The sequence below is a fragment of the Numida meleagris genome, chromosome 12 (genome assembly GCF_002078875.1).
Source record: "Numida meleagris isolate 19003 breed g44 Domestic line chromosome 12, NumMel1.0, whole genome shotgun sequence".
NCBI lineage: Eukaryota > Metazoa > Chordata > Aves > Galliformes > Numididae > Numida > Numida meleagris.
In genome coordinates, this window is record NC_034420.1 from 7,368,597 (window position 1) to 7,386,468 (window position 17,872).

Here is a 17,872-nt window from a genome sequence, read left to right on the forward strand (position 1 = left end):
AGATCTTATAATGCAAATTGAGAGCTTATTATCTTTTTAATTTTTTTAAGAGATGTTAAATCCCCAAATCCTTGTCAAAGTGGAGGGAACTGCAGGTGTTTGGTTCCTTTGGGCGCCAGGCCTTACGACTCCCGCAATCAGAACCCAAAATGAGCTGGGAAAAAAGTGCTGCTGCCCAAGCTCCTAACCCCCAGGCACCGTGCTTTGGGCAACATAATATCAGAAGGACATAAAACTGTTAGAGAGCATCCAAAGGGGGCTGCAAAGATGGTACAAGACATACAAGGGGCAGCTGAGGTCCCTGGGATTGCTGGGCCCAGAGCAGGCCGAGAGGAGGCCCATGGCGGCTGCAGCTCCTCACAGGTTGCGGAGGGCAGTGCTGAGCTCTGCTCTCTGTGACAGTGGTGGTTTCTCGGTGAGCTGGCTGCGATGCTTTCTGTTGGGTTTGCTCGTGGGGGTGCATGTTTTGTGCTGACCCAGCACCGACTCTGTGAACTTTCTCTGTGTCTAGGTCTGATGCGGAAGCTGGAGCCAGCCTGAGTGCTGGCAGAGGAACAGAGGAAGTCAGCTCTCCTGGGTATTCCGCTCCCATCCCAACGTGAAGAGGGAAAGGTAACAAAAGCGATAGAATCCAAAATTTACTGTTATAATTAAATGCAGATTATTTACAAGAGAACACTTAAAGGTTCCTTTATCTTACTTCCAATGTTCCTGTACAATAAGAAAGTTGGCATGTTCTCACAAATGATAAAGATATAAGCTTTAGCATCTGGTGATGCACTAGAATGACTAAAATGACCAGACTGGCTATTATTTGCTATTACCTATTCAGAAAGGGGAGAAATGAAGAAACAGCAGCAATTTTAGACAACATGGACTGAAGAGGCTACTGAGCACCATCAGTGGCTGCGTTGGTAAAGCTTGGGAAACTCTACTCATGGCACCACCAGAAAATGGATGAGCTACTTTTTAAGTAGCCTTGTAATGAAAAGCTGAAGTGCTGAAGATGTGCTGGGCACTCTTGAGTTTTCTAAAATTATTTCTAGAAGAGCTTTCTGGTACGAGGTTGTGGGTATGCTGCTTTGGATGGTTATAATACCTAGAGCAGGGTGTCCAAACTTTTGGCTTGCCTGGGCCACACTGAGTGAAGAGGAATTGTCCTGGGCTGCATAAAGAATATATAATATATTTTATGTATACAAGCAACAAAGCATGTTTTATTAAAATGTTTTTAAAAAACAAAAAACCACAGAACTAGAGGGATACGTGACCTCGTTTTTGCGAAACTAACCCATCAATCCCTGGTTCAGTGGCAGTGACTGCAGTTCTCAGTGAGTTCTCAATGTGTTCATCAGATTTTTGATGAAATTTTACTCTTCCCGTGTTTCATCTTTGAAAACAGTTGTTCACAAATGTATGTACTGCCAAAAAGCAACAACATTAATGAATGAGGTGTGGTTGTGAAGCGAGGGATATTTTTCTCTGATAAGATAGGTCTTATTTTTCTTTGACTTGAGTATCTGAGGGCAACTTCATACATTTGATGTGGAAATTCCCAGGTAATGTATTTATGTTGACTGAAAATGGAGTCACAAATATACAAAAAAATCGATTTTTCATAAATCTTGAAACTTCTCAAATTGTGCTATCAAAACTAAACGCAAGGCTGCGTATTTTTCACTGTTCACAGGGCTGTGTTTAGCCATTCAATGTACCAAAATGCATGGAATTATTTGCCGTAACTTAAGCTTGCCATAATTTAAGTTTCATTTTGAACGCTGTTATGGTTTGAAATATAGCACAGATAAGTTAATTTTCACTCTGAAGATGCGTGATTAACTCAATTAAATGAGTGGTCAAATCCACCAGAAATGCGAAACCCGTGAGCCATTTTTCACCTACAAATTCTGGCACAAATTTTCCTTTTGATTCCATAAAAGACTTGATTTCATTTCACAAATTGTAAAACATTTTTAGCCTTAGACACCTTCCTTCAGAAAATTAATGATGTCCCCATAGTCAGCATCCGTACTCTTATGGAACTCCTGGAATTGGCGATGATTCAATCCCTCAGACTTCACGAAATTCGCAGCTTTGATGAAGATTTGCACGACATTATTCATTTTTAAAGCTTTTACACATAAATCTTCTTGATGTACGATGCCGTGAGATTTCATCAAACATGAGTTGCTGGCAGCAATTGCATCTTCTTCTATTCATTTTGTAAGTCCCTCTTTTTAACCAGTCATTGCTGGGGCGCCATCAGTTGCTGTAGCAGATATGCTGACAAAGGCTAAAGAAAATTGCTTTAATGTAATTTTTACTGCTTCATACAAATCAAGAGGTTTAGTTGTGTTTTTCAATGGCACCAAAGAAGCCATTTCTCCAGTGATATTATATTTGTTGTCAATACTTCTAATAAAAATGGCAAGTTGAGTCATATCTGTAGCATCAGGATTTTTGTCCAACACCAAAGCATGAACTTTGAAATTAGCAGCTTTACTCTCCAGGCTTTTTTCATTACATTTTCCTATTTCTGCAGTTTGTCTGGCTACAGTCCGGTGAGACAAAATGAAAACTCCATTTTTTTTCTCAGGACAAATTTTATCTGCCACGCTTTCCATATATTGCTTAACAGACTCATCATCAGGAAATGGTTTTAACTTTTTTGCAGTCAGATTTGTTACTACCTAACTAGCTTTTATAACAGAGCCTGTTCAAGTTGTAACTTAAAAAACAAAAATTGTTGTGATGACAGACTTCTTCCAGTTTTGTCTTTACAAAACATTCCTTCATACATGTTGAATTTGGCAGCATGTTTTTGCAGACGATGTCTTTTCAATTTGTAATCTCTGAAAATGGACATCGTTTCCTTACAAATTAAGCATAGTCCTGTATTGTCTCGACAAAAAATACTCATCTGTCCATTTTTCACTGAACACTCTTCAACCCTCTTCCTTCATCCACAATTTTTCTTTCTTTTGGATTCTGTTTCTATTGAGATGACATTGGGTTGAAATACTACCTGTGATCACTGCTTGTTACTCACACCAAGCAGCACAAGAACATGTCACATGTAATACACAGCGGTTCCAATTCGACTGTGTGTGATGAGTGCAAGAGGTGTTAGCACTGCACTCTGCTCCCCCCTCCACAGGGCAAAGATGAAGACGCAGGTAAATACAGGCTAGTTAACTGTAGAATCATAGAATCCTTAGAGTTGGAAGGGACCTCTGAAGGCCATTGAGTCCAACCCCCCTGCAATGGCCAGGGACACCACAGCTAGATCAGGTTGCCCAGAAAAAGGAATCTGAAAGCAGGGTCTTCTTAATAAAGAATTAATGGAAAATAGGCAATTAAAATCATCTTGTCATTCAACTACGCTTAGCTAATCTGATTATAAAGATACATAGCTGGCATTGCACTCTACAATATATGTGATATTTATAGGTAAATATCTACAATATAAAATAAAAGTTGCACACGCGGATTAAGGTCTGGCTCTCTGGCAGATCTCAGTTTGCCACCGTCCTTCAGATTGGGATTCTTCCTGTGAGATTCTGCTCAAATCTTTGCTAGGTCACGTACTATTCAACGCTTCCATCCATTTCATCCATTGAGAAGCAAACCTAAAGTCACTCCTGAGAACACTGGTAAGCAGCAGCATGGTGGGAAGTCAGACCAAACAACACATTTTTCAATAAGCAAGACCAAAGAAAACACAACTTAATTCTGCATTTAGCTGCAAAAACACAAGCAAGAACAACTCATCTACAGCTGCAGGAAAGTGGGGGTCTACGTCTCAGGAACCAGCAATGCCAGAAAAGGCTTGGGGGGGGTGTCTAAAATGTGGCACAGCTGTTGCCCAAAGGGCTAACGTAACACTGTTTGAGCATATAAGCAAGGAAGAAGTGAGCAAGAATGTCACGCTTTCTGTATAGAGTAGAAGAGAGACAAATCTCAGCATCAGTTCTGATGTCCTTTCTTAAATGTAGGAAAAAAAAAAAAGTCTGAGACACAAACATTACAGAAATCCTGGAGAAAATTGTTTGTACGGAAAGCCTTAAAGAAACTCTGTCTGTTTAGCTTACAGAGAAAACCAACCGGCCCCTTCATTACTATGCTAACATGTTCAGGGAGAAAATGCCTGGTACTAAAAGCTTTTTATTTTTGCAGAGAAGTAAGATGAAACAAGGGCTGGGAACTGAGGACAGACAACACCAAGTGGAAAAGAGGCACGTATGCTAAAAACACAAGGGTGAGTAACTACTGGAACAAATCAGTAAGAGATGTTGTTGGTTTAGAGCATTTATGTTTAAAAGATTGCTGCATAAAGCATTTTTTCCTATTAGAGGTTGTAAACCCAATGCATGTGACTCAAAACCCTGGCAATGCAGTGGATTTGTGGCCATTTACAACAGGAGGAAGTACCAATTACCTTTCTCTTGGCAGCTGTGATGACTAGTTTAGACATTAAAAAAAAATCCCTTTAAAAATAAAAACCAAACCAAAACAAAAAAGGCAGCTGGTTCAGGATGCGGACAATACAAAAGAGCTTCCATCAGTAAATTAATTGGTGTTTTACCTGGTAGAAAACTTGTGGTAATGTTAAATAACACAGTCCAGAGATTTCTGTTCTAGCCAGAGAGTGGCACTTCGAGTAGGAATGACCTACAGATCAGTCCTCTCTAATGGTGTGCACAGCTTCCAGTGACATTAAGCTGTCTCTTTCACACAATGCAATTAAATTACAAACAAGTATGAAAAGCAAATCAGCTGCAATTCTTCAGCTCCACGTTTTCTACCCTTCGTTTTAAAACTATAGGTACACAGCAGGCATCCAGCAGGGAAGTTGCACAGCAGGTAGAAATATCAAAAGTTTTGTTGTGCTTTTATTTTCCTGAATAAGCTACCCAGCCTCTGCCCAAGAAGGCCTTTAGAGATAAGAAGCAGGAGCAGAATGGCAGGAAGAGCATAAGTCACCAAACTCATTTGTAAGACAAAGCAGCAGACTGCTAAATCACTGCCTGTAACTTTGCACAACAGCCATACACTGGTAAATAAACACAGAAGGCTGAGTAAAGATAACAATTAATTGGTAATCAAGATACAAAGAAAATTTTAAGTGTCCACAGTAGCTTCAAAGTGGTTCGATTTATGCATGGTCTAGGGGTATGTGCTGCAGTTGAGTGAAGGCTGGGGTTCAGATCTAAGCTGCCTCGCATTCAGTGATAGAGGACTGTTGCTAAACACGACAAAACCCTGGATGCACTCCTTTCCCCAGGCCAGGAGTCAGCTGGTGAAATTCAAGTCAGTGGACTGCCTTGCTCCAGATGCAGCCACACTGCTCTGCTTCCAGGGCCAGACACTTCTACAGTGTCAGGCGGTGCGGAGTCGGCAACAGCACCAATGGACATCTCTACCTGTCATGTGCTGAACTAGAAGCTTTGGCAAGGTGTGATTCAGACATTCCTGAGTGACTTCTCAGTTTGGGCTCAAACCAAGCTTATGAGCTCCAGCTCAACACCGCCTCTGCCCAGGGTTCCTTTGGAGCCTCTGCTCCCTAGTACTCCAGGTCTCGGGGAAAATTAGTGAGATTTATACCAGTCTCAATACTCTGCTCCAGCTAATAAGCCTTCCATGGGTCTAAAGAGCTCAGTACTGAAAGCAGTGTTACATTTCTGAAGGCAGAGCTGCCAGCTCTGAGCCAGTTAATTAGCTTATCCGGACCTGCAGAGCCTCTCGGGTGTGAGCACACTTCTCTCCCAGTACATTCCCTCGTACCCTCACTGCACTGCCCAGATAAGCTCAGCCCTCTACCACTGGGAGTGGAGGGGGTGAGCAAATGACTGCATGGTGCTGAGCTACCACTCGGGTTAACCCATAGCACCGGGAGCAGCATCTTTCTTTAAAACCTCCCATCTCTACACCTACCAGACTGCCCAATTTTAGTAAAGGAAATCAAACCTTGCATTGTAGGAACTGTACTCCAGTAAAACATGACATAGTTATTGTTTCTTAGCACATGGAAATCCTAGAGGCTGTATGCTTTTGTTTAGTTAAGTGACATTTTAATAACGCAGAAGATGTTAAAGGCAGCACAGTCCTTATTGTGAATTTGGGTTTCTCTCTTGGCAATGACACTTGAATTCCCACAGATGTAACACCATCTCACTGCAGACATGACATAGTTGATAAATAGTTAACCACAAAGTCAGAACTAAAAATGCACCAGGACAGAGTTAAACAACAATCAAAAACAAACAACAAACCCCACATCTCTAAGTCTGCACTGTCAAAATGGAAGAAAAAAAAAAAGCACCAGAAAGCTTAGCTTGAGAGTATTCCCTTCAGGCATATCACTGTAAAGACTGGAGCTCAAAACATGCAACTAGTGCAATTTCAGTCTTTAAGTACACACAAGAAGATTTCTTGAAATAAATTTAAGATGACAACTAATAGCCAATGGAGAGCTACCAGTAATTATTTAATTAAATTGTGTTTTGAAATCTGCCTCCCATGTAAACATTTCAACACTGATATAGAAAAAACCAGTATGCAGTAATTACAAAAGACACCCATTCTCCAAAATCTGAGTGAAGTACTTGAAAAACACTTTTGTTTTTTTTATAGCTCTCTATAAATCAATGCTTCAGCATTCTCAAAGCCTATTACATCACAAGGAACTTTTGCAATCAATTTTAATGTCAATTGTTGGCCATTATGGGGATCTGTAACATGAATAAATCTCAGGGAAGCAGATCTCCCTGACTTTATAGGACCTTTACAAGGTGTATACATATCATCACACAGCTTCTGTATCATCTTCAAAAGAAAATAAATAAAAAATGAAAATAAATAAAAAGCAAACAGAGGGTAGCCTGAGGATAATATACTGATGTTGCTATAAGCAAGAAAAGAAACCTCAAACGCATCAAATTAATGTCTTGTAAGTATGTTATTTGTGGGTAGATATAAGAATTTTAAACAACACTGCCACCATGGAAAGGATTCACACAAGGCAAGAACTTCACATATCAATCCAACAGGAATACTAAGCCTTTATTACAGAGAAAAAATATTCCACAGAGGAGGTCGGCTTGCTTCCATGCATGCTGTCAGTCACATCCACCTCCTGAACGTGGAGAAGTGCTTCTGCTAGATTCATTAATTCCCCAAGACACCATTAGGCTTTGTTCTTGGCCACAGGTGCATGGGCATTTTGATTCAACTGAACTGCTTGCTAGAATTTTCTTGCCAGCATTGAATGGGCCAAAATAATGAACCTGACTGGTGGACAAGCCAAATACTGCAAGTGAGAAATCACACACGGGACATAGTTATCACTAAAAGAAGTCAAACGACTTTCTTTACATCCACATTGTAAATAATTTATAAGCAGGGAAATGAATTTGCTTGAGTCTATCTTCACTTGGACAGAGTGAAGAATCTTTTCTGAATCCTTGTATTGGTAACGTGCAAGCACATGGTCACAAAGCCTGAAAGCCAGCAGAACTAAGCTGAATTCATGTTATCTATTGTTGTTTGGATTTTGAACAAAATTGATGGAATATGAGCCAGTTGATGAATCCTGTTTTATCTGGAAATTTTCTGTTGACAGGCCAAAGGGGCGGAGAACCAAATTCCCAAGATCTTTCAGTTTGCCTACAATGAAAAAGAAATATGTGAGTAGTAAGCAGAGGGAAAACTCCCACTGAATGATGCCCAACTGCACACTCCAGCTCTACTAATTTATCTACTAATTTAAGGTAAGTGCTGTGGAAATCTCTCCAGTTAGTTGAATATTTAGGCTCCCATATGAACTAAAAAAATTCCAGTCATGATGTAGTCAGTGTCAGCTTTGGAGCTGAAAGCAAATCAGTTCAGATTCTGACTGGCCTGTCAGGCAGCCCTGACGTCAGTGGCCGTGGATGCCATCTGGTTCTGGACACCTAGCAGTTCTTTATTTCCTCAGTCATAAGTGCTCCTTACACAGGACCTGAACAGCTCACAGAAAATAATTAGTCTCTCCTGTACCTGGATATAACTTCGATATCTGCCAACGCTCTGTTTTTTAACATAAATTTTTCAGTTCCTGCCACTTTGGTGCAGTCACAGTTCTATAAACATTCAACGATATTAGAACTGCCCAGTTTCCTAGACTCCCAAAAGAAACACAGAAAGCCAAAGTTCAAACTCTGCTCGCTTGTAACTATTACAGATCTCCTTCTAGATATGTACATTGATACAATGAACATTAAAACTAATCAATTCATGCAAGGGCCTGCACCTTCTAAATAAGCAGTTCCCTTTGAAGCATACAACTTTGTAGCCATCCTTAGCACGTCAGATGACATCCTGCCATCAGGAACTGGCATTCAAAACTACAGCTCTCTGTAGCTACCTCATCTCTGCTAAGAGTTCTAAGCAACCGTTATTTAACGAGCATTATTAAATATACATAAGATATGACAGTTAAAATCCAAAGGCTTCTATTAATATATACCCCACACAAGCTCTCTGACTCTACAAAACAATAGTTCCTACCACATATAAAAGGAGGAGGACAACAAAAAGACATCCTTTAAAAAAATCACATCTAACTCGAGTTTGTAGAATAGGTAAAATGCATAAAATTAAACAAGAAGCAAAAGTAACAACTTCAGTGTTGGCTAAACACAAGCTAGCTGATCTCTTGGCATGACAAGACAGAAGAAAGAGGGCTGGTTTTCCAAGAAAAATATTATGTTCCTCCTGGCTGTTCCTACTTTTATGTGTGTGCTTTTTTAAAGCCCCCTTAGACACAAGAAGTGTACGTGTTATTTAGATGTCATCTTTATTTCTAAACTAAGTATTAGGATACAAGAGCAAAGTCATAAGAATAGTTACCATTTAGTTTCTATGCTTCTGCTAAGTTCTTTTGCTTAAGGTGGCACCCAGGACAAGTGCTACCCAGAAGTGCAATCATTGCCACTGCTGTTAGCTAAGTTTTCTCACTGCAATGCAGCAAACAATCTGGACTGAGTTAGAACTTTGTTGCTAAGCCATACTGAAGTAGTAACTTCACAGCAATGATGAAATACAGAAACATAAGGAGCGAAGTTCTATGCAAGTCCTTTGCAAAGAGACACGAATAGTATTGACATTACACAGCGTACAAACAGATCAAGTCATTTGCCTTGCGTGATGCTGCAACCCTGCGACTGTGCTCAAAACAGAAACTGTATCAAAGACTTATTCAACAGACACGAGATAAGGGGCAGACTATCTGGCAACTGTTCAAGCCAGGTTAAACACCGTCCCGGTAATCCAAAACATACTGTTTTTCCAATTACATTTGCAAAACTGAATTGGGGCAGGGAAGCTTTCTGAAAACATTCATAGAAAATACAACAAGAAATGATAGTTAAAAAATGTAAACATTTTAGTCTGAGGAACTGCTCGATCCTGCATAAAGAAACTAACAGTTAATATTACTACAGCACCCTAAATATGCCAGTGTAACTAAGATCTTGCATCAAAGTGCAGGTTCACAACTGGGTATCTTTCAGATATTTGTGCAATTATCTTAAATCAAGACTGGTCTTTGAGAGTCAAAATGGAAATTCTGGGGTCTTTTGCATGAAAAAAGGACCACCTTTGTCTACAAAAGCAGCTAGTTAGCAGGGCAGCTTTTTGCTTTTTGTTTTTACTAATATTATTATTTTCCTGTTTGGATTAACAGATCAGGTGGTTGAGTGATCTGGCCGAGGTTACTCCAGTGGGTGGCTCACTCAGGATTAGCTGCCTGCTACAGATTTATTTTTTTAAGCTACACTGGTTAGTGTAAATTAACTACTAAGTCAGGTTCATAATTTTACACTTCATCCTAAAAGCTCTTTGGTTATAAAACTACAAAGATGTTCATAGCATCTCTGTGATGGGGATGAATAGTTGCTGTTGTGTTTTTAGACAAACAATCAGTCATTGCTTAGCTTCACTTTTTTGGGTGAGAAGTGTCTTTGTCTAGTGGTAGAAGAATTCTGGCATAGTCTGGCATTCCTACAGCCAGTTGTAAACAGTTTACAAGTTATCCAAGCACTGCAGCTGGCTCAGGAGCAGGCAGACAAGTTTGCCTGTTTCAGGAAACACTGAAAGGCCTTTTCAAGTGGCAGTTAGCATGATGGCTCTTTTCCGGTCATACTAGAGCATAAACACAGAACAACCGCCTTGCCATTCTTATTTGTAGCTAGGCCAGTTCTCTGGGAGAAACTAAGGGCTATAAGATGTATTTAATACTTTATTCTTCATCTCATCCAAGCTGTGACTATACATTAAACAATGTGGTTACAGGTCGCCATCCTGTTCTGCCACTAAAGTCCCATACAGCACTGCCTCTTGGTGCAGCCACATTAATTAAAATGTTAATAAACCAGAAGAAAGCCTTGCCTTTTCCGGGAACTCGAGCCCAAAGCACTGTTCCTGCTGCTTGGAATGCATAAACCCATCATTGTAGGGAAGCACTATTTCTTCCACCCCCACTCTTCTTTCATCCCTAAATTAAGATCAGTAGTTAAGCCCAACCTTTCCCTTCCCCCAAAGAAAAATTCTTAAAGCCAGACTGTGCTGGAAGGAGGCAAAGAGCATGTGGAGCTGTGACTCAGCTGCAAGGAGCTGCAGTCAAGCGCTCACCAATCCTAGAGCAGGGTCACATTCTCCCGAAACAGTACTTTAAAGAGCATACGTCTGCTTTTCACTTGGAGCTCCATCATGCTAAAGTTATTCAGCAGAACAATATTCAGAGATTAACAGGAAAAATAACTGGGAGAAACCAATTTAAGTCTCAGAAGTCTGTGATTCATTATTCACCTAAACGGAAAAGTAATGTCCTGTTACAAAAGACAGACGCACAAAGATTTCTCATGATTTATTTTTCATGTAACAATCATAACTGACTGCTATTGAGTATTTCTGGCAATTCTTCTAATATAGTTGCTAGAGATTATGTGTTGAGTGGAAGCTGAAAAGCCAGATATTGTTTATGCTAAGAATTTTTTTGGATTAAAAAAATTCTGAAGAGGTCTTATCTTTGTGTAACTTTCTGTACGATCAACAGCATTTCTGAAGGAATTAAAAAGCTAGGACAAATCATCTTCCTATCCCTAAATGGTAAGCAAAGACTGGACAAAAAGTGACTGTATGTTAGTCCTGGTTTGAACTACTTCAAGTGACCTCAAGTTCTCAGGACTCACAGTACTGAGCTTCAGCAGCTTAGTTTCAAATACAACATACCCTTCAGTATCAAAGAAGAAACTCCTTCTTTAGGCATTAAGCCTCACGTATTTTCAATGATCTTAAGTAGCTGGAAAAATCTCTTATAATATTTATTGGGAAAGGCCCAAGTGATACGCTCTAATAGGTCTTTGTGTTAATCACATTAATAAGCAAGTACATTTTACTATTTTCTGGAATACACTCATTTTATAACTTAAGCTGAAAATCCCGACTGTTTTTGATCAGATTTGATGAACTGTTTGTATAAGATGGGTTACACATATTGGCATATGTCCCATCCCAATGTATGTATTCAGTAGGCTTAGCTTTCCTATAGCTATGTAGAAAATTGTATTGTGATCACAGACAGCAAGCTACTAAACCTCGCTGAAACAATTCCAAACTTCTGCTCATCTCACACCCTCTCCCCAGGGGCCATGGTCCTTTATCACAATAATTAGGATCTAAACAAGACTAGCTTGTTGCACAACAGCTAGAGATCTTCTGTTTTAAAATCAGGAGAAAAATAACCAGAATGGTTAGTATGAGTTCTAATCCTAGGCAATGAGAGGCAGAGTTTGCCCACGTTATGAAACCATAAAGGGAAAGAACCACAGAATCACAGAATGAGTTTGGGTTAGAATGGACCTCTAGAGATCATCTAGTCCAACCCCTGTGCCATGAGCGCGGGCAACCTGATCTTGTGGAGGATGTCCAAAGCCCTGTCCAACCTGACCTTCAACACTGCAGTGCCACATGCATTTAAAAGCTACTTTGAAAGTGTGCTGTAAGTTAAGCTTTCACTTATATGAAACTCAGAGGTTAGGTGGTACCGAGCAAATTTTAGCATCGTGAGACAACATTAACATGCTAATACTGAACGGAAAATATGAAAATAATTTGAAGGCAAATGCCAGCTTTAGAAAAGTTAAAGCCTTTCAGAATACATGGCAGAAATGGGGTTGGTTTGGCAATAAACCTTCATTTTTCTAATGACATCAACTTCATTAATCACAATTAATTCATTAATGCAAGAATTCATAGGTGGGTAGTCAGGAAAAGAAGAACCAGCCAAGAAGGTGTACTCTGATTTATTTACATACAATCACTTAAGAAGTGGTTTCACTTTCTGACAAACTATGTGGTAATGAGCTGGGGCACTGCAAAACAGCAAACAACACACTGGGGGGAGGAGGAAGATGCGCTCTCTTTGAAGTTTATTTGTACACAGTTCTGGCTGCCATGGCAGCATTACTCAGCTGTGCTGGGTACATCAGTGCTTAGTTGAAAGAATAAAAGTCCAGAAAAACCATGTTTACGGGCTGATACACTGACTAAAATACGAATTCAATGTGATATGCAAACTTGAAAAGGGACCAAGGCACAAAGTGCGACATTATTCTAGAATATACTGTTAGTTATTATGTAAGTTCAGTGTAAGTGCACCTGCACCAGGCCTGACCTGGAACTATTTGGATGCATCTGACTTGCTCTCCTGGGACCAAGAATTCTGGGGCACAACCCAGACAGCGCAGCTGGCTCTCCTGTGAGAAAGCCAGGGAACAAATCCTCCTACGCCTGGCACCGATTGCAGATTACTGTTAAGCAAATGTCAGTTCTGACATGGTACTCAGTGGATACATAGCACTAACAAAGTTCTTGAAAAACGTGATTTGAAGCAGCTTAAAACAAACACATGGTACAACAAAAAGAATCCAAATAAATGTTTTAACCACCACGCTATATCAAGTTTGTCTTACATTCCTTCTGGAACTCCCCATTCCTCCCCCTCCACCTTTCAGCTGGAAGGGTTTTTCTTTGATTTCACATAGAGCAGAAGCAACTTTAAAACCTTGGGAACATCTTCCCAGGGCTGCACCATTAGACCCATGACATAGCTGCTGCCTCTGTTAAGGACAAGATATTGGGCGTAACACTTAGAAAATGAAACGAGTCTTGTGACTGCCCGTACTTGAAACTTAACTTCAAATGTTCTATGAAGACACGATATGATAGAAAAATTCCTTACTTTGTGTGACACTGCTGATCACAAGTAGAGCCATGAATAAATGCCCAGATGAGACCATATAATTTTAACAACATATGAGATAATTTACGTGAATCCTGTCACACTGAGGTTATGGATGAAAATAGGGTTACATGCTGAGTTTTAGTCTGGCTGTTTACAGAAGTAAACATCTATGCATTCCCTTGCACATATGTAATATCACTGAGAAGGGATTCCTTTCTCTAGGATCCCAATATATGCCACCCGATCTAGTTCCCAAAAGATCAGTCCAGTTCTCAAATCTTAGCTGCCACTGGATTGACACTTAAAATTCCGTCTAGTCTGAAATCTAGACAAAAGTTAACAATATAGAATTAAGTTGGTAACGACAGTTTATAATGCTGGATTTATTGTTTCAGTACAGGCTCTTTTGTGATAAGTTAGGCTCTTTAGACATTGTTATAAATAGTAAAAAGGAAGAAGTCAAAAGAGCTCAGGAACTGTTTTTGTATTAGTTTGTGTTGAAAACCATCCCGTCCTACAAAGAGGCATGATCCTTCTGGAGATTTTCTGCATTTGTCAGTTATTTATAGCTTGTTCTAAGCACAAGGCTGGAAACAATCTGATGAGCAGCTCTAGAAAGCCTTACAAGCAACTTTATTGAAATTCAATAGATCAAGACATGTACAAAACAAGAGCACATCAGACTCCCTGCACAGTGAGAAGCAAAAATTAAAGAACAACGTCGACTACAGCAGAAGCTTTTCAAAGAGTGTCTTCTTTCCAAATATTTTAGGAATTAGTGTTATTGGATGCAAGATAGACTGAGTTTGTTTAACCTGATTCTCCAGCAGAATAACAAAACACCGTCCTAAACTCTCAAAACCTATTCATCTTAGGAAAAGCATTTCATCTACCTCTTGTCACACCTAGAATGAGTAAACAGCTAACTGTTGGCAGCTATTTCTGAAACAGGTCAGGTACAGTCAAGTTTCTCTTTTTATCTTATGCTGTCATTTATCCTTGCTCTTTTGTGTGGAATTTCTAAACAACACAAATGAAAAGATTATGTGAAAACAAAAACCAAAACCAACACCTCATTTTAAAACCAGAATATCAGGAAAGGGTATGCGCTATCTGAATTTGTAAGAACTACCAAATCCTTCAGATTAGGAGGCAGCAAACAATGTCAGCAACAGCCTTTGTGGGTCACCCCACAACTATTAGTTTATCTATAACACTGTGAGCTGTGCAAGGAAGTGCTTTATACAAGTTGTTATTACACATGAAAACCTTACTTTCTTGGGCAATCTTATTTAAGTAATTATCCTTTTGAAACATGTCAATCCAGTTAAGATATTATCCAAGCAGTGCCATACAATACAATGATGGGGGCACATACATTCAAGTGAGTTATACCAATTACATTCTCTTAAAAAAAAAAAAAAAAACAGCATTTTTTGGTATATATTGACATTTACAAATTATAAGAAAAATTAAGAAATCAAATTCCTTTCTGAGCAAGACCAGAGGCCTGCTTGTAACACTTGGTAGGCTTAATCCAGCCTCAACACAAACAGAACTGAAATGCCATATAAACCAGGATTAGCATGAAGACTTGGAGGTCTATAGGTGGAAAATGCTACAAAGGGAACCGAATTTATTTCTTCAGACACAAGATCAAACACGCTCAGTTATTACAGCTGGTTGAATTCTTTTATGTATGGTTTAGTGAAAACTGTTTTAACCCATTCATGGGAACGTCTCCTTTGAGAGTTTACTTGCACAGAGGAAGGACAGACCAGTTGGCCTGTTTCAAGCCATTTCCCCCTGCTATTGCATATATTGTTCTAAAGTGTCTTGAGTATTACTGTCTTTAAATTTAACTAATACCCTTTTCTGTTGGGGAGAATTATTTGGCTAAAACTTTCTGGACGCAAAACTAAGCAATGGAGAACTAGGAAGAAATCATGAGTTTTGTTTAACACTTATTTCCTTTATTTTCCTAGTAGATCACAATGATTATTAAGCAAGATTTATGAGCATAGTACTTACCCAACATTTCTTTCTTTAATTTTTCATTCCGCTCTTCAATTTGTCTAGGTAATCGCTGCAGAAAGGAAAAGACAACTGGAATCAGATCCATGCTTTCAGCAGTATTGTAGGTTAAGCATATGTCACTTTCATACTCATACCCAGGATGCACTGTTTATGGCTTTAAAAAAATCCTCATGTCAAACCAACACTTTTATCCTATTATGGAAACTCGTAATTCATCCTATGACATCAATTCATAGAAACAGCAAGTCATAACTTGTACGTGCAGGTTTCATACAGGCACACATTTTTACAGCTGAATAAGGAATCTGATCTGCTTGCCCAGTATTTTAACTGAAGAGTTCAGGGAATTTAAGAGACCTAGAATTAAAGTATCTCCTCTACCACATACACTAAATATGGTTAAGAGAGACTAGAGAAATTAAGCAAGCACTGTATTTGACTTCTGAACATAAGTACAGGTCTAGTGAGGAAAACATCTGTAAAGTCAATTTGCATTGGCAGACAGCTTCAGGGAAATGCACACTGAAAATGTGAAGATCTTCTAGATAAAAATACTTTATCAGAAGATCACTGAATTAGCTGTCTATGAACTTCGAGATATAGTTTAATGAGCAACACCTTGTTGTGCAATGTTGGCATATTTCTAATGAGGACCCCAACTGATGATTCATCGTGGGGAGGGAACTCCCAAGCAACAAGTTCATCCTGAGCAAGGTGTCAGTCCAAGGAACAGTTCGTTCGTGCTTTTTTCCTCCTCAGAAATGGCACTAGTGTTCAATCAGTGCACCATCACAGGTAGCACCTTATCACATTTCTAATAAGCACTACATAACTGCATGGTCTACGTATTCCTGGTGATCCGAGATTCCCATTTACACTTAAAACAGCTATGACTCATCTTCCATCACAAAAAGCAGTGCTGTTTTGCTAGCTGATTCTAACGACCATTTTAAACTATAGGTTCATATTCGCTACATTTACTATTGCATCAGGTAAATAAAGGTTAGATCACTCCAAAAGTAATGCCTCCTATTTACTTCCATGGAAACTATAACAGATCCAAAGAGCACAATAACACTATCTGATTGAGCAAATTCTCAGCTACAAAACACGATTTTTCAACACAGTCATCGCTATTAACTATGCATTTTCACCAGCAATGAACAAGAACCTGCATGCCACGCCGATAAAAAATCTGCAGCAGCAGAGGTGACCCACTGTCAAAATGCACTGCCCATCACCTCCCTGTGCTCACATCCACTGTTCGGTTTCCAACAACATTCACCAAGTGTCAATGAATGTCACTCAGTGTGCCTTTTTTCCACATGGAGGGATTCAGTTCTGCACCTTTGATTCATATGCAGTTCCATGTCAGATGCCATTGTGTCAGGCTGCCCCTCTGCTGCCATCTGTCACACAGCAACAAAATGTAACGGGATATTGGTGGGCAGGTTCAACCTTTGCTTCCATACCACCAACATCCACCTCTGACATCATGAGCCAACATACTAAAATAGGAGGCATTACTTTCGAGCAGCCCTTACATATTAAAGCAAAATATATAAAAAGCAACTGTCATTCACACTATATCTTTTTCATATTTTCATAAGTTACTATTTCAAATGTACATATTACACTTAGTACTATACAATCCTGGCAGCTCAGGATCCAATTATACAGGCATGGAAAATAAGACAGATCTGCTGAAATGGTGCTATCAGTAAGTTAATTACAGTTGTAGACTATGGTAACAGGTGTGGAATTCACTCCTTATGTACTTCCCTTGTGATAATTGGCTTCTGAACACAGCTAAAGAATTCAATTTCCTAATTTAGTTCTTTCCTGTATTTTATAGCTGCAGTCATCGTGGATGGGTTTGTCATTCTGATAACATTTCTACAGTGAAATAAGATGTTTATGTCAAGGAAAAAAGAATATCTGCCTGACTATTCCTCCTGTTCAAAACACTATTGACTGGTGGACACAGGCATTTTCAACACTGATGAGGAAGAGAAATGTTACACCCCATAAAAACTGAAAAATCAATACGAAAGAGTACATTACATGTACACAGAGGTGGCTGAGCCTGAAACCAGCCCAGGCGCAATACCACCACCAGTGATTCAGATCTAATTAACGCCATCCAGCTCCTGCTGACCCAGAGGGCCTTATTAACTTGGGTGCAGATCTGGACCCAAGCTGCCTGCATGAAAACGTGTGGATATCCCCAGGCTGTAAATTCAGTTTGCATTGTGGCTGTGACGTTCCCTCTTCCTTTTTTCTATATTAGTAAATAGTTTTATCTCAACCCATGAGTTCTACTTTGTTTTTTTTCTATTCTCTCCCCCATCCCACTGGGAATGGGAGGGAGTGAGCAACTGACTGTGTGGTGCTCAACTACCTGCTGGGTTAAACCACAACACATCTGCTGTATCTCGGATGAGTTTGGCTTGCACAGAATCTCTCCCTCATATTGGACATTAGCCTTTAGCATGAAATGACCTAAATACTTGATCAGAAATATTTATTCCTTGTTTTGTCTGCCTGAAT

The 17,872-nt window shown here is 39.5% G+C and overlaps 2 protein-coding genes and 1 long non-coding RNA gene across 4 annotated transcripts in view; 2 read left to right on the forward strand and 1 right to left on the reverse strand.

Annotated features, from left to right (window-relative positions):
* Positions 1-6,800, forward strand: part of PWWP2A (PWWP domain containing 2A) — a 37,617-nt gene extending 30,817 nt beyond the window's left edge. Inside the window, exons 4-5 of the transcript XR_002442891.1 lie at positions 512-612; positions 4,177-6,800. The gene's annotated coding sequence lies outside the window, so the exon portion shown is untranslated. The remainder of the gene's footprint in view (positions 1-511; positions 613-4,176) is intronic.
* Positions 7,030-17,872, reverse strand: part of TTC1 (tetratricopeptide repeat domain 1) — a 34,707-nt gene continuing 23,864 nt past the window's right edge. For both annotated transcript variants that reach the window (XM_021410813.1, XM_021410812.1), the window contains exons 7-8: positions 15,317-15,371; positions 7,030-7,665 (exon numbers count right to left, since the gene is read on the reverse strand). In XM_021410813.1, the coding sequence (XP_021266488.1) occupies positions 7,532-7,665; positions 15,317-15,371 (189 nt within the window). In that variant the 3' untranslated portion in view covers positions 7,030-7,531. The remainder of the gene's footprint in view (positions 7,666-15,316; positions 15,372-17,872) is intronic.
* LOC110405481 lies at positions 15,367-17,630 on the forward strand. Its single transcript, XR_002442909.1, has 2 exons — positions 15,367-15,422; positions 17,178-17,630. It is a non-coding gene; the product is annotated as an uncharacterized LOC110405481 (long non-coding RNA).